The sequence below is a fragment of the Colius striatus genome, chromosome 1 (genome assembly GCF_028858725.1).
Source record: "Colius striatus isolate bColStr4 chromosome 1, bColStr4.1.hap1, whole genome shotgun sequence".
In the NCBI taxonomy this organism is placed as follows: domain Eukaryota; kingdom Metazoa; phylum Chordata; class Aves; order Coliiformes; family Coliidae; genus Colius; species Colius striatus.
Genome location: NC_084759.1, coordinates 84,078,982 through 84,096,297, shown reverse-complemented (window position 1 = coordinate 84,096,297; position 17,316 = coordinate 84,078,982). Strand labels below are relative to the sequence as shown.

General features: G+C 36.1%; 1 protein-coding gene across 1 annotated transcript in view; it reads right to left on the bottom strand.

Moving 5' to 3' along the window:
- Window positions 1-3,000: 3,000 nt before the first annotated feature.
- Window positions 3,001-17,316, bottom strand: part of IL1RAPL1 (interleukin 1 receptor accessory protein like 1) — a 685,866-nt gene continuing 671,550 nt past the window's right edge. Inside the window, exons 10-11 of the mRNA XM_061988597.1 lie at window positions 4,702-4,872; window positions 3,001-3,719 (exon numbers count right to left, since the gene is read on the bottom strand). Of these exons, the coding sequence (XP_061844581.1) occupies window positions 3,001-3,719; window positions 4,702-4,872 (890 nt within the window). The remainder of the gene's footprint in view (window positions 3,720-4,701; window positions 4,873-17,316) is intronic.

Here is a 17,316-nt window from a genome sequence, read left to right as displayed (position 1 = left end):
CTGATTATAGAGTGTCTTACAAAGACAAAGCACCACACTTGGATATTTTATGTGCATAGAATCCACATACAGACCCAAAGTTACTGACCAGGCAGAGTAAATTTTTCTCATCATCACACTGTGCAATTTTAAAAATAAAGTGCTATTTGCTTATGGCTAAACCTTAAATGTGGCTATTACATGCATACTTCAGGCCGCATTATTAGAGAATGGAACATCTTCACCAAAAAATGATAGAGCCTAAGCACTAGGGCAATGACAGGTTGGGTGTCTGTTTTTTTTTTCATTTTATTTTTGTGTTCCAACAGAAATTTTGTCAAACATAGAACACGTGAACACACAACAGATTCCTTCACTGTTCCCCACACGGAGCTGTTAATAGAGGAGGAATTTTTCTAAAGCTGTAGGCAACTTCTTCATTTATTTCAAGTTTTGTTTGGTGATTTCTTTTGTTTATGTTTCTTTTATTTAATATTGCGACAAAACATTGTAAGAAAAGTTTTTTTTTTTAAGTGGTATGAATATCAAATAGTATCCATTAATCCCTGAATCATGCTATTCAAAGTGCTTAAATCTACACTAAAAATAGAACAACAGAAAAATACTCCCCATGTGGTTAACACCTCCCGATAGTCTAAATGTGACTGTGGTTAGACAGTGACATCCTACATTTATTCCATATCCTAGTCTTTACCCCGAGGCATGTAAAGGGGAAGGGAAGGCAGAAAAAATAATACATTGCTTTCAGTGGATACTAGGGTATTTGGCATCCAAATGAATGAATGAAAATGCCATCAGTACCTGACAGGTGTCCGTGAGAGCAAATAAATAGTAGCTTTCCTACACTATGAAAATAACCAAATGTGCACAGCTTTCTTAAAATTTTGTCTAGCCTGGCAGCTTCATTTCCATTTTGTGGATGTTTGGCACATGTCCAGAGGGAGACACATAAAGAACAGATTGCAGAAAAGGTCTTGAGCAAATTGTCACAGAAATAAACATTTTAAAGCAAATTAAATCAATGCACATCTCAAAGCTCTATTAACTTGTTATGCAGATACTGAGATTTCTTCAGTTTCACAACAGGAGCATAGTCACTTCCTTCCATACTGTCAGTTCTGGATTACTCCCACAAACACCCTCCAAACTGTGGTTTACCTGCTCATCACTTCTCATTAAGAAGGCCAAAATATTACAAGCTGTACTTTTCTCATAGCGACAATCAGGATGAAGAAAGCCCACACATCCATTATATTGGCCAATATCATTCAGCTATCATAAAAATATCTAAAGCTAATTAATTACATAAATAGACAATACAAGTCTGTTTGCCAGGATACCAGTTACATTTCTGCCAGGGTATATCAAACCCAAGGCTACGTGACAGTATGCTGCAACCAATAACTGTACCACAGCTCTTCAGCTTATGCCAGCATAGACTAAGAGCTTTGCCTGAATAAGTTGTAGAGCTACAACACCACGCCTCTCTTTTTCCAAAACCAGAAAGGACTTTTCCAGTATTTAAAACATAGGTACAAGTACAGTATGAGCATTTTTCTTAAAGATATCTAGATGTAAACATAATGGATTTTGTTTGCTTTCTTGGCAGCCATGGTACACACATTATTTGCAACTCCTCAAAGGTGGAATCATATGAAAAAATAAAATTAATTTATTTATTCATTAGAGTGAATAAATTGTTTTTCATACTTCAAGGTCTGTTTTAAATATTAATTTTGTATAAATAAAGTTTATTCTGAAAATAATATTTTTGTTCCTTAGTTCTCACCAAAATCATCTTGAAATTAGTAAAGTTTCACTTATCATTACAAGCTAAAACCAAATGAAAGAAAATTTCTTGATCCTGAATATGTAATTTTAAAGTAAACACAGGTTTCTGAACATTAAAATACAAAGGGGCTCTGTAATCCACAGCAAAATAATCTTTTGCTCTTACTTTTTTATAAAATTACACTTTCTATAATACAAAGTGACAAACCATCTACAATACTGTCTTTTTATTTCCCTTTGGTTTGGAAGCCATCACTGTAAATATCAGCAGGACTCTCTGCACTTCAGTGCCTATTGCCTCACTTGTCTCACTCGCCTGACAAATGCAAATGATTTTATTTGCAAGATTTCAAAAGGGGGAAAAGAAAAAGTTAAATACTTAAAAATAAAATCCACAACCACATTAATACTTTTCCAGGAAGTGATAAAAGTAGGATTTGCTTTTATATTTTCAAAGGTGATACAACAAAATCATTCTTAAAACAATAATTAAAAAAACCCACCAAACCCAAGAAAGCAAAACCCAAACCATCTCTAGGTTCTACACACTCTGCAGTCACTACTGTGAAGCAACCAATACAGATTGGGTATATTCTGCTGTTTGACAGGTATCTACCAAGTTACATGTTAGACTGTAGTATTACCCCAACTAGGGGTCATTGTAAGGACAGGGAAGGAGCAGTGCACATTACAGGAGTAGAAATGAAACTGGAGCGCTCAGTGAGGGATGGGGTCCTTCTAAGAAGACATATTCTCCAAAAAAAAAGGTGAACTGCAGCAGGCATGGCCTTCAGGAATCAGGCTAGGCGGGTCAACAAAACAGATGGTGCCTCTGATATCAACATAGCTTTGTCCAAGCATTCCCAAGAGAGGTTAAAAACAAACAAACAAAAAGTCTAAAACTATACTAATGAAGCAAAGAAGTTTTCTATCTATACAGCAGTCTCTTCATTTAAAAAAATGTAAATATACAAATTCCAATGACGTATAAAACAAAGTTGAAAATGTGAATGGGAAGAGGCATGGGTAAAACAGGAAGACTGATGCTACAAAGAAATTGCAAAAAACATATGTACAAGACCCTGTTTTTCCTCGTATGTTATCGATTGTAATGCATGTTTTAACAGCAGCAGTCGAGGATGTAGTTCCAGGCACCAGACTGCAGACTCAGCTCCTAATCAAGGGGGTTGAGGGCCCCTTGCATTTCGGTCACCAAATGACACTTGATATACTGGTCTCCCGTGGCAAGAGGGGCAGTATCGCACTGTTTGTGTGAGCCTCTTCTGGGTTCTGCTCCCTACCAGTTTTTGTCTGCGGCCGCTGCCCATTTATAAGTGTCATGGGGATGTTGCAGTAGGTATGCTGGTTACCTATTGAGGTAAGCGGCAGGGTGCCAGCAGGAGGTACGTCATATTCATAGCTTCGATAATAGTGTTTCTGGCGCATCTGTGAATGATATGTGTTGTGAAAGGTGGAGCGCAGGTCTGGATGGGCAGTGGCAAGAGCAGTGGAGGTGGCAGCAGCCATGGAAATTGCAGAGACTGTCTGCAGTTCTCCAAAGGGCCCCTGCTCACTGACATCTAAAACCTGCTCGTGTGTGATGGGTTCAATCCTCTTAAAAGGCATTTCATACTGTAAACGTTTCCAGAACTTGGAATTCAACTTGTTGCATTTTGGTCCATGCCATTTAATGACAGTAAGAAGCTTGATGGTATGTTTCAGGGCCTCGACCTCCTGGTAGTTCATAACTCCCCGTAGTTCACTGCATTCAATGAGTATCACTTTGATCTCGCCTGTGACTAACATGTTTCGGAGCCTTGTTTCCAGTTCAAAGATGCTCCAGCCTCTTCTCACCACATAATTTGGAGTCATTACGATGATCAGCCGCTTGCTTTGGTCTACACATCTTGCCACGTCTTCAATGTAGGCTATAAAATAAGACAATGGCTCAAAAACCAATCTAAGATGACATTCCACTCCCATAAGACTGAAGAGAAATGACAGAAGCAAATCCCTGCCCCCAGAAAGTTTATCAAAATGTGAAAAAACACCATTTGCTGCAAACATGCCAGGTTTACTTGCCAGGATGTAGTTGTAGACAACATATTCTAGGTATCCCTGCTTGAACAGTGAGGTTCGACAAAGAGGACCTCCAGAGGTCCACTCAAACCTCAACCATTCTGCGGTCATGCAAAACATCTATTCCGTCCTGTGCTATGGACTGTGTGCTTGATATGAACCATGGTTTTTATCAATATTAATTTCTCAGAATAAGTGTGTCCATCACCATTCTTTTCTTCAAAAAGGCAAAGTCACACAGGTAGGCAACAGAGCAGCAATTATGTGCTTCAAGGCCTCAATTTCAAACCCAAATGATACTCTAAAGTGTACTGAAAGATTAGATTCAGTCCTAATTTTCAGGCTTTGAGAATGATCCAGTACCTCCACTATACATCTCTCTCAGTGGACACTAACAGAATACTTTGCTCTGCTGTAGATAGTATTACTCAACTCCTGCCTTAGTTGAAACACAACTTTTTTATTTCTTGCCTGAATTTCTGTAATAAATATTTCAAATCCTGGCTATCTTTCCATAAAATAAAAACTACTATATTCATTCCTAGATATGCAAGCTCTCAAAAAAAATCTGTGCAAAAGTGTCAGTCTCATTAATTTCCTTTACTGTTTCTGCCCTATCTCTGTAATTGTGTAATACAAATACTAAGAAACAACCCTCTTATCTTGGAAACAGACATTAAATGTTTTTAGTGGCATATATTAACTGTTCTCTAATATAAGGGAGGAAAGATGATATTCTGAAGGAGAAAGCGTAGAAACAGTGCTAAAACAATCATTGAAATCACTGCATTTGTTAGTTAGGAAACTGACAAGCACAAAGACGTGACTTACTTCCTGTGGGAATCAAATCTCTGTCTGGTATGAACAACTTGTACCCATAATGCTTTTCAAGCATATCTGGTAGTATCTCAAGAGCAAATCTTTCTTCTTCTCCAGTTTCTTGATTCCACTGGTCAGGATCCACTTTGGTATAAGATAGATATGCATCATAGTCTTTGTTGTCTGGGGAAAGAGAGAAAGAAGAATAAAACAGCAAGCTTTCACTCAATCTCTACGTATCAATCCATTAACCTTTCCTATTTCACCTGGTAGATGTAATCCTTATTTACACAGATGTAAAAGAGAAGCAATCCATAACTACAAACTAAAGTCAGCTCATTTATAATTATTTTTGTAAAGCTCCATATGAAGGAAATCCATTCATCTGTGGGGTGATGGCTGGTGAGCACAGAAGAAAAAAGTTGCTGAAAAGATATGAGTTCTTCTGTAGCTTCAAAAAGCAAAATGAAAGCATGGAAAAACCTAAATTAATATACAATAGTCTCTGTTGCACAGTAAAAAATTTTTCAGTCTTGTTAGATTTTTAGAATAAATTTAGGGCCTGGGGCTGAAATGTTCTAAGCATATATATAGCTTAGTTGGAAATCTCACTAGCTTTCCAGGCCTGAAATTATTGTCAGATGCTAATTTTTGCTGCATCATCTCCTGATAAAGGAGTTTAAATCTCTTGAATTCTATATGTTTAAATTTCCAAATATAATGTTGCATCAATTTACAATTTGTTACTTAACAGTGTGTTATTTCATTTCTATATGAGAAATAAATATGTCTGTTTGTTAAACGCGCTTGATATGCCTACTTCAAAGGCTGAATCAAAAGAGCCATCATCAATTTTCATTAAGAGGTCAATAATACCAAGTGCTCTGGAACTAGTTCAGTGGAATAAGAGGTCATATTTTGACTTTTGTTGTGAAGAAAGCAGAAAAAAAATCAATGACAAGAGTAATGAAATGTTAACATCCTTCCAACTCTCTTGACAACACCATGCACAGACTATCAAGAATATAAATTACTTGTAGAAGAGATCTGAATGAATGCTCAACTGTGTGTCATAAGTAATGTTCTAGTGAGTCAATGCTGTCTTCAGTTACTTACTGAGACACCTTTTCCTCATTTTACATATTTTTGTATTCTGGTAGCATTACTTAGAAGAGCCTGCCAAATGCAGGATGGGTGCAAAAAGTCTAAATGAAATTAATGAAATTATGCTAATCTTGAACTGTCCACTCTTCCTTCTGAGGAACCATGCATACATTTGCAGATGACAAATTTAAAATAGTAAAACACTAACTACTTTCAAACTTTCCAAACCCATGAAATGACCATGGGGTCATTCTCTCTTGCACCTTTTTAGTGTGATATTATCTACTGGAATGTTATAACCAGAGAAAACAACAACAACAACAAAAACCCCAAAAAGCCAACAACAGATAAAGGGAAAATAAGAAAAAGGGGAGCACTTTCTTCTGTGATTCATTCTTTCTATTATTTTCCTTTGTATCTGGGAAATATTTTGCTTTGTATTTGGGAAATCATGATCCTTAACAATAGCAAGCAGTTAAAATCTTTGACAATGCCTTGAAATACCACTGAATGGATCAAGTATGAGGTAAAGGGAGATTACATGGCAAGTTTTTTGTTTCTACAGAAGGACAATGATAACCCAGCAACTGAGTTAAGACACAGAAAGATCAAGAGATATATGAGGAAACTACAACAATAAAAAAATAAAGCAGGTGCAGTACTGCCGTTTTCTTGTCATCTTAGTAATGGCCATAAACATAGCACATCCTTGAGAGCAGTGTTGCTCTGTTTAAAGTCTTTGTGTAAAGAAGTGAACACAGAGTTTCTCAGAGGAATATATCATAAGAAATAATGCTGTATTCAAATTATTTTAAAGGCTCAAGGTGTCATCTGTTAAGATGATTTGCACATTCTTACTTAGAGAGAAAATTATTCATGCTATGCTACTGTTTTCTTACATATGTAAATATCATATTAATTTATTTCTTTTAAACATACTTTTTTTTTTTGCATACCATGAAGACTCCAGCATTTCCACTGACTACAACTGCATAATCCTGTATTGTAAGGAACGCTTCTTTCCACCATAGTTCACTAGTTTCAATAGCATTTGAAGGACAAAGTATAGTCAGGATCTCAGGTATATCTACACAGGTAAGTTCAGATAATAATAAGTTTATTCAGTCCAGTAAGATGTGTAGTCTGGTTTGGGAAATTGTTAGATGCATTAGCACTGTGACTTTCTTGAGCTATTATATACCCCATCTCTTAGGGACTTTTTTAAACTTTATTTAATGAAAAGTAGAGCAGAATTACCTTATGCTTATAGTAGAATTACCTTATGAAGTAATTTTGTTATCTGATGGGCTGACATATTAGTATAACCAAGCAATTTGCAAAATGTGAAACGCCTGGGATACACAGGGGATGATCACATATGCCTTTGTTTCACTTCTGTGATATTTATGTACCTGCTTTTAATCAACTACAATTATTTGGGTTTTTATGGCCAACTTTGTGAAACATTTTATGAAATACAGCAGGTAGATAGATATGAGGCCATCAGAAGCTTTTCTGTGATATGAGCAAAGGGCAAATGCATCATTTGCTATTTTCTCTAATTTTTATAGATAGTTCAAAAATGTAGAATTTCACTTGTAATGAAAAATAGGACAGCTCATAGATTTGTTGAAACCTCTGATTTCCAGGAAAATATTTTCACTTACAGTAGTTAACATCTCTGCATGTGGTTCTTCCCAGTGAAATGGTCCCACCTACTTCTGCTTGTCATAGGTAGGACTGATACCTGTATTCTAAAGAACATTTATGATCATAATTCATGTTTTTTAATGTGCTGTCCCAATGGATGCAGAGGGAGAGATGAGAGCCAGTAAATATCCAAATCCTATCACTGAATCAAACTTTTGGAGCTGGGGCTCGTATCTTGCCAGTCTCTTGATCATGTCACATGGAAGCAGGAGGCTCTCAGCTTTGTCTCAAACCCTTTGCTCTTAGGCTGTTTTCCATGTAAGCCTTCGTTTCAGCAACACATCCAGGAGACCCTAAATTCCCAGTAAACATGCAGGAATTATATCACAGTTATTATTTTCTTGACCATTCACTGGAACAGATATTTTACTTGTGAAAATATTTGGTGTCAGCACATCTGCCTTTTCCAAGTAAAATCTACTTCACTGGAAAATCCCTAATCTGCTCCTAACCACAATTCAAATCATGAAGGACTTGTCATTTCCTTGGTCCTCCTGGTCATACTATTCCTGATACAAGCCAGGATGCCATTGGCCTTCTTGGTCACCTGGTCACACTGCTGGCTCATATTCAGTTGGCTGTTGATTAACATATCCAGGTTGTTTTCTGCAGGATAGCACTGCCCCACACATGCGTTGCATGGGGTTGTTGTGGCTTAAGTGCAGGACCTAGCATTTGGTCTTGTTAAACCTCAAGCAATTGGCCTTGGCCCATTGCTCCAGTATTTTCAGGTCACTCTGAAGAGCTTTCCTGCCTTCAAGCAGATCTACACACCTATCCAGTTTGCTGTCATCTGCAAATTTACTGAGGGTGCACTCAATCCCCTCATCCAGATCATTGATAAAGATGTTAAACAAAACAGGCCCCAGCCCTGAGCTCCAAGAAAGTGGTAGAGTCACCAACCGTGGATATGTTAAAACAATGCATAGATGGGGTGCTGAGGGATATGGTTTAGTTTAGTGATGAGCTTGGCAGGGTGAAGTTAGTGGTCGGACTTGATCTTGACGGTCTTCTCCAACTGTAATCATTCCATGGTTCCTACTTAGATTATTCTGTAAAACAGTAATTACAAATTCGGCTACACAATAAGTTCAGATATTGACTGGATCTATTATTCTGTGTCAGAAGAAAATGGAAAATATCAAAATTCAATCCAAACAAAGCAGGTGTTTTTTCTTTAAAATGAGAATTTCATCATTTCCCTTCATCCATACACAATTAAATCTTCTATGCAAGCATCCTGGTAATGATTGATTGCTGTCTGAACTTTGGCTTTAGATATAGATTATGTCATTTCAAAGATTTGTTTTTGTTATGCTCCTTTATTAGCAATAAACTGGAATACCATTTTTTGGCCGTTTCCTCCCACACTTAAGAAGAAAAATGCTTATTAATATTAAAAGGCAGGAATGTTGATCATTTAATCTGAAACTTTTTTATTTCCCATGGAGATTGAAAGCAATTATCTATATATACTTTAGTATTTGAAAGCATTCTTATTCCTTTAACTGTTTCAGCATTCATTTTTTAGAAACATATCAGAATGAGTTAATCTTTCATTGCCTCCAGCTATGTTGCAGAGCTCTATTATGTAATTGCTGACCTTTAATTTAGTGAACACAGATGAGTGTGGCATACAATACCAAACAGCAATATTCTGAAACATTTTGGTGTAATAAGTTTCCTTTTCCCATTCTTTGTGAATGGGCAAGTAATCCTCTCCAGTTTTTGTGCTTTCTATTGTTTGCAGGTATCATACAGCTAGGCTCTTCAACTCAACAGCCTCCATTCTGTGAAGTTTTGTATCTGTCAATTGAAAACAGTGAAGCAAAACCTAAAGCAAACCTTTTATGGCTAAATTTGACAGCACGATGCAAAAAAAACCCCCCACAATGTACTGTAGAGAACCATGAGACTATATGGAAGCTCTGGACAAGTTCATAATAATTAGATCAAATACAGCCTGTGATCAAGATGTGATACATTCAATCTGCAGTTATTTCAGTCACCCCCAGACCACCAGTACTGAAGAATTCTTGTTGAAATAGACTATGAGGTACAAATTTTGACATATTATTTCAACTGTTCTGTGGTGTTAAGAATGAGGACATTGAGTAATGGTCATGGAGCTGTGCTCAGCCACTGGTCTGACAAAATTGATTGGACAACTTATAGGTAAGCATTAAGGCTGAAATCGCAGCTTCATTAATAACACATGGTAACATTACTTCATATAGTGGCTTAGGATTTTAGCCAAAATACCTGTTGCATCATTGCAATATACATTGTTCAACACTTTTCATTGCTTTCTGTACTCATCCAAATGTACAATGTGTTACATTCTCTGCAACTTTCTACAGTGTTAATCCAGCAGAAGTTATATAAACTTTTAGGAGATGAAGTTGCAAATGCTGCTTGTTATTCCAAGGATGTGCTAACCAGCAGCCATTTAAAGGCTCAACGTAAGCATAAAGTGAAACCCAGACTCTATATGCATATACTTCATGTACTTTGTCACATGTAAATGGGATCTTTAAGTAAGCAAATTGCTACCAGACATCTAAGAACTCATCTGTATGTATGCTCCTTTTGCAGCTACATATGAAGAAATGGTAAGCTGATACCTACAGAAAGATAGATAAAACTTCCTTTTCTACAGGGAACCAGCAAACAGATTCAACCTTGAATTTGTATTGTAGATGCAAATATTCTCATGATTTCCATGTTCCAGTCTAAGAAGCCAGCAGTGTTTGAGTGTTTATTAAACCTTAAACATTGCAGATACTTCCGACAATGGGTCACAGAAGAAGTATGTATATGGACAAAAAATTTAAAAAACCTGCTTCATAGAATGATTTTTTTTTTTCTTATCAGCCGTGTTCAAGCATACGACAAACTGATTTTCAGCTGGCGTGGTATGTTTTAGCACAAGACAGAATAACAGATCAAAATAAAGAGTTCCATAGTGAATCTATTCTAATGAAACTGTAAGACCTAGACACCAGGGTCAGCCCAAGCCTGTGTGCATCCTGGAATCCTCAAGAGTTTCCTTCAGAAACATCCGGTGTACTGAAGGCAGCTGATCACACACAGGCTGCTCCACTGCTAAGTGTAGCCATTAACACATTTGTCTTTGGCATATCTTTCATTTTGAGATCAACAGGGGACTGGACATTTGATTCCACTCCTTCACCAGAGGTCATTACTGGCATCAAAGAGCAATGTGCTGATTTAACTCAGAATTTTCAGGATTTCGAGTGGTATTCTTAGCAATGACAGACTGGATCTTCCTAGTTTTGCAGGGAGCTGGAGTCAAGCCAATACAAAAGGCTTTCCCCTTGAAACAGTGTGTTGTTTTCAGGAAAGTCTGCAAACTACTGGGCTTTAAGAATTTCACAAAGACTGAAGGTGCTTCAAAATTGCAATGACCACAGCATTTCATAATGTATATTTGCTTCATTGTTTGTGAGGCCACATTTAATGCACATTACAATAATGTTCATCCCTCTTAACATAATGAGTAATATAATTTAAATACTTAGTTGAAAAAATGACTAAATCCCAAGTCTTTCAAACAGTTTTCCTCACATTATTTACTGTTGTGTATGAAGTTCACTTTTTAAAAAAATTTTTAAATGTCAAGACTTTTTAATGTTAACAAAAATTATGAACTACCAACACAAGGCTTTTCTATGACAAAATATTTGTTAAGTGTGGCATTCCTAATACTAGTTCATATTCTTGTTCAGAGAGGGCAATGATGAATTGAAGGGAGATTTTGTAAATGCAATGCTGAGGAAGAGATTAAAGAAATCTAATCCATTCAATGAAACTCCAAGGTATCTACACTGCATTTTACCTTTCTTGAAAATTAGGAGTGATTTCCAGCAGAAAAATATTCACCTAAAAAATAATAAAACATGATTTTGAGAGTAAAACAAATTCTCTCCATAAGCTATATTTACTCTGGTTTTCTACAATTACATCTAAAATTTGTCATTGATAGATACGTATAATAGAATATTACTTGTTTAAATTGAATAACCTATTATGAAAGCTACTTTATTCTCTTATATTTAAGAGAATAATTTTGTATTTCTAACTAAATGGAGAATATATCTCAAATGTGTTTTAGTCATTCTCATTGACAGGGAAGTTTAAATTTGTTACTACTACTGAAGTCATTCTGTTTTCAGTATAGAGATTCAAGAAGTATTAATCCTTGAATTGTTTCTTGACAGATGCTAAAACACAGAAATCCTTATAAGAGTTTCAAAATATTAAAAAAAAAGCAAAAGTTAAAAGATAGTGATATAAATTTATTCTCTTGGTTGCTATGAACTATTTTGAGGTCAAATACCAAACTAAGAAAAGATACATTATTGCTAGATTAGTGGAATCTAAAGGAGTACATGGTGATATTGTTGGCTGTGGTTGTTGTTTTGGGTTTTTTTTTCTTCCTGTGTTACACATGTACTTTACTATAAAATATGAAGAGAGAAAAAAAACCATGATTTTTTTTTTCTTCAAATTAATTGTTTTTAAAGGATGGAATCTAGAAAATATCTTATTCAGGGGAGACATAAATTGAGATCTTATTGTCTGAATTGCATTTCAGATGTAAATAAATATCATAGATAAGAAGAGTTAGGAGAAGCAGTTTTAGTACAATATAAGTGGAATTAAATAGGAGAAAAAAAACCATTTTTTGTAACCAGCAATACTTAGAAAGATGAAAGCTGCATTTTTCTAAAAGTGATTTTAATAGAATTTGAAATTGGTATTCATAGAGCAGGATTTCTTCTTGCCACAATTTGCCAACAGCCAATAAGAGTACAAAAGTAGTGGTGAGATTGCTATTGCAAACTTATTCTGTGGATCCCCAGGGAAGATTCTGTAATTGCAAAGTCACTAACTTCAGCAGGAATTTCAGTCTGGCTATACCTGCATAGCATAATCATTAACACAAGTACTTTAATGGTGCCTAAACCATTGGTAAAAGTAACGTTTGAAAACTAGTAACTATGTTACACTGAAACATTAAGAATTTCAAAGCATTACCTTTCCTTGCTATGTAAGTTTACTGAGATGGAACACGGCAACTCCTAAGAAGTATATCTTACCTTCTTTTGTCTTATATAGTTAACAATATATTATCTGGGCAATCCCATAGGTCTGTCCATGAACACTGCTAGTCTTTTGCAGCTAAATAATAGTAAGGACAAGAGTCACGATTACCTAAGGAGTCCCTGGTGCAACAGAGACTTCAAGGTAGAAACTGTTTCATCAGTCTCCTAATTTGAGCATTGATTTGCTTCCCCTCAGTAAACAGTAGAAAGAGCAACCAGCACAGACAAGAAACAGCCACTATAGATGTCAGGTACCAAATCCAAACAAGATTTCCTGAATTTAGAGAGATCAGCATTGACACAATCATGACAGGAGCACATTACTGTATTTTAGTAATGTATTTTAGTAAATTTTTTACTGTATGGGAAAGAAAAAGTGACAACCTGCAGAACTGCAAGTGAATCCAGAGAAACTTCCCATGCAGACTCCCAGGTGCCTACCCTGACTGTACCTCAGCTGCACAGAGGCAGTGTCTTTCAAATTACTAAGATTTCCTTGGCAAGGAAAGCTGAGAATATGATCAAGAACACCACAGAGAGCTCCTGTTCAGCATTGTAGGAACAGCTGATGGACCTAAAGGCATTAAGGATCATTGGGAAAGATATCATATCAACTGTTGAGCAAAGCTCTCACTTTCTAGTTAACAGTAGCCTACAGGTTTTTCCTTCTTTTTTTGACCTTAAAACTTGAATTCTTGTTAGACTTGATATGAGAAAGGATATTAATGTATATTTAATTAGAAAACTGGTTACAGCACATTTCATCAGACTTTCTGTATAATTGCTACATTTTATTCTTATAAATTTTATTGCCACCTTCTCCATGTAGAATTTCTTTTTTATGATAGTGTTTATTCCTCACTTATTATTCCCTTTATAAAACAACTTACATCAGTTTAAATGGTTACTAACTTATCCAAGTAATGGTAACATCTGGTGCTTGCAGACTGTTTTTGCTGCAAACTGCATTACATGTTCTTTTCTCTGAAACTGGCATCTGGAAAGTAAATGCATATATAAGTTCATGATTTGACTTCTTTCATCTGTCAGACCATCTCCAACGGTTTTCAACATGTCATCTGTAGACTTCTCAATTTATCCTTAGCATACCTTAAAACTGGCATACAGATGTCTGCACATCCACTGGAAACTCTTAGGTCTTGAAATGAAAGAAAAAGTTGTAAACAGCTTTTTTGGTCACTGTGAGCCTCCTGTCTACTTCAAGGCAGCATCAGAAATGGTGCTGCTTAGAGAAGTGGTCTGACTCTCCTCTCCACACCTGTTGTGATTCCCATGGCTGTCATGCCTGGGGGCTGATCCTTGGATGATTTGATGAGCAGAAACAGGCTCACAAAAGAGAAAGTTCTCCTGGGTAAAATCCTGGGAAAATATCCATAAATTTCAGGGGAAACGAAAATAAGCACATATGTGGGCAAAGAGCAGACTTCTATATAGTGGTAGTATCTCTTCTGATATAAATAGCCTTTTAAAGTTGTAGAGTGCAAGGTAGGAGTCAGGGCATGTATTGTACTTGTAAATGTTTACTTGCATTTTTACTCAGGTATGATACTCAATTTATTCATGAAGTCATTTAAAAACTGGGAAAGGCAGCAAGAGGAGAATCTTGGAAAATAAAACCACATAAACAGTAACTGCTAAAACAGTTTAGTGGATGAACATGGTACAAGATTTTGTGTTGCAGCTCAGTCTACACTGAAACAGAAGAAATCATCACTTCAAAAAATGGCTCTCACTAATAACGTTGTAGTCCTTGAAGTGCACTTTGTGGACAGTGTTTTTTAAAACAAGCTTTTAAATTGAGAGCAGCAAACTGAAAAAGATTATGTGACATTTAACAATGGTAGGAAATTCACAGTGAAGCATTTATTTCTGAAAATGTTTTCAGAGTAATACTGGAGATTTCTTTATTTGCATATCACTTCAGTGTATGATCTTCATCATGTATGTGGAGAGATCTTGAACAAAAATTCTCCATTGAAACAGAATTTGAACTTTCTGACCACTAAACTGGTAGGGATGAGTTATACCTCTGAGTCACAAGGTCACTTCAAACACCTGCTGGTGAGAAAGCTACTGCTTTGCCTAGGGCCAGAATGCCAGTGTGCTCCAGTTCCCAGGGGGATCTATACAGGATTCACAGTGAGGTCCTCTGACTAAATACTGGCATGTTGTGTTACTCCACAACAAAGGACACAACACAGTACATGGTGTCACACAGTTCCCCCAGTGTGAAGTCAGCTCCTAGGCAACTGGAAAGCACTGGCACAGAGTGGGATGAAAATAGGCAAAATGTGATCTGGATTTACCTACATTCTAATTTAGTAGGAAAGACAAGGAATTAACAATGAAAATGAAACAATAGGCTTCAATGCCCATTCCCAGGAGACAATAAAGGTGAGATTGAGGCAAAGTGTTTGTAGGAGAGAGAAAAATACAGGAGAACCTAGGCCTGAAATGAGAGAGAAGATGGGAAATTCAAAGCTGCAAGTTAGAGAAATGAGGAATTAGAAGCTGTAATCATTTGTTTCATCTGTAGCACCTTTACAGAAGGTAATACATTAATTTGCATCAGCTGAAGGGTTAAATAATTTGTTTTCAAATATTTTTCACAATTTAACCATGTGTATGTAGGCCTGAGAAAAACTGGAGTGCCTAAGACTGGGAAAGGAAAGAAGAATTGTGATGAGATTTGACATTCTGAAGGGCTTGTCATCTGATCAGGGAAGAAATCAAGTGTTGCATTTTAAAGGAGATTTTCAATGGAAAATTTTAGTTGGACCTCACTTTTAAAGTGTTTCAAATAGAAATGTTTCCTTAGTGCGCACACACACACATACAAGCCTGTGATATTTTGATGTTTGTTTATCTATATGCTGTCCTGAAGAATGACAGAACATGTTGTAAATTATGAATAGCACACAGGCACTCTACTGTTGCACTGCAGTACATATGGTTAGAAGAAGATTTTAAAGTTCAGCGTTTTGTGTCTGTCAGACATAAACTAAGCCAAAGGAAAGGATATCAATGTATGTCTGCAATTTTATTTCTACACCAGCCATGGCTTGGTCTTCTGGGGGGCATTTTATCTCGGTCTTCTTGCTTTTGTAAGAATGCAAGTAAAGAGACAGAGTAAAAAGTCCTTCTACAGTAACTTAATTGGCACAATGAGTTTTATCCATGATACTAGTATATTGAGTATAGTAGAAGCTACAAATTTATATTAGGGATATGCAAATAGTGTTTTGCTTCTTATATTACTGCTATTAAATACTCAAGCAATCTGTGTTTTCATTGATCATCTAAGGAGAATATATGCTTTGCCTTCTTTAACAATGATCTTTGCTCAGAAGGATAAACTGAATGAATATTGTTTTTTCTTGTTGTTTAAAGTGTATGATTAAAACGTTATTGTTTCTAGCTGAACAATGTTTGGGATGAGAGGAAAGAGGTAAGTAGGTAACACCTGATAGAGTAAGTCTGCAAATGAATTGGAATTATTTGAGATAACAATAAATGACAGCTGCAAAAGTAAGAATTATTAATACTGATACATCATTAAACTACATCTATTAAAACAATTATTAACTATTTCTGCATAATTAAAAATCAATTATTAAATTAATATAATTCATGCAAGTAAGCATGCACATTTGAACTGGGGGCTGCTTTGTGGAGAAGAGAGAATGTCAGCTTCTGAAAAAAAAAGTTTCCCAAAATCCGCCATGAGTCACAATCCCTCTGGGCCTCAGTTTCCTCCTCTGTAGAATAAGTAGAATAACCTTATATATTTTCCCCCTCTAAGCTGCTATATTGATGCATCCTTTTTGTAAATACAGCACAAGGATACAAAATGTTCTAACATTCTTGGTCTTGTTGTTCTGAGTATTTTCTATTTTAAATTCTTGTGTGTTTTTTAGATGGGATGCAGAAGTAGGTCATTCCCTAGTGATCCTAGTATGGAAATCTTTCCCTTATATATGGAACTCTGATTCTGCAGCCTCTCTATTGGTGACAAATTTATCCAGTGCTTGTTTATCGGTACATATTTATTTTGATATGTCACACTGGATTCTGCCCATAGGCTATTATCTTGAACTGTAAACCAGCTTTTATTAGTATTTCAGTAAAAAAGAAGGTGTAGTGGTAGCACAAAACATCAGGAACTCTGATCCAAGGAACCAAACTTAATTAATCAGAGCCTGCAACTCAACAAAGTTCACTGCTCAACAGCAGCTTTGATTAGTAGTGCTAGAGGCAAAGAAGACCTTTGTCTTCAGTGCTTAAAAAAAGAAAATGCATATATACATTTAATGCAAGCCAGTGCATACGTTGCAGACTGCTTTTGTTTAGTCTGGATGTCCTTGAATAACAGAAAAACTGTAATGACCATTAGCCCCGCTCTCAGTGATTAAGTAAATCAAGGCAAGAAAATGAACTGCTGGGTACATTCCCAAACACTTGGTACAGTTTATTGAAACTGATCGGTTTAAACAAGCAGTAAATTGAGATTCACTTCAACCTCTACCTACTTGGTGAATACAATTAGGGAAGATACTACCTAGCTTATGGAAAAGTGAAGCTGACTTTCAATACTGACAGAAAGTGAGAATCTTTAATGCAGCAATATTGGTAATTTACATTCAGTATCAGGAATAAGAATCTA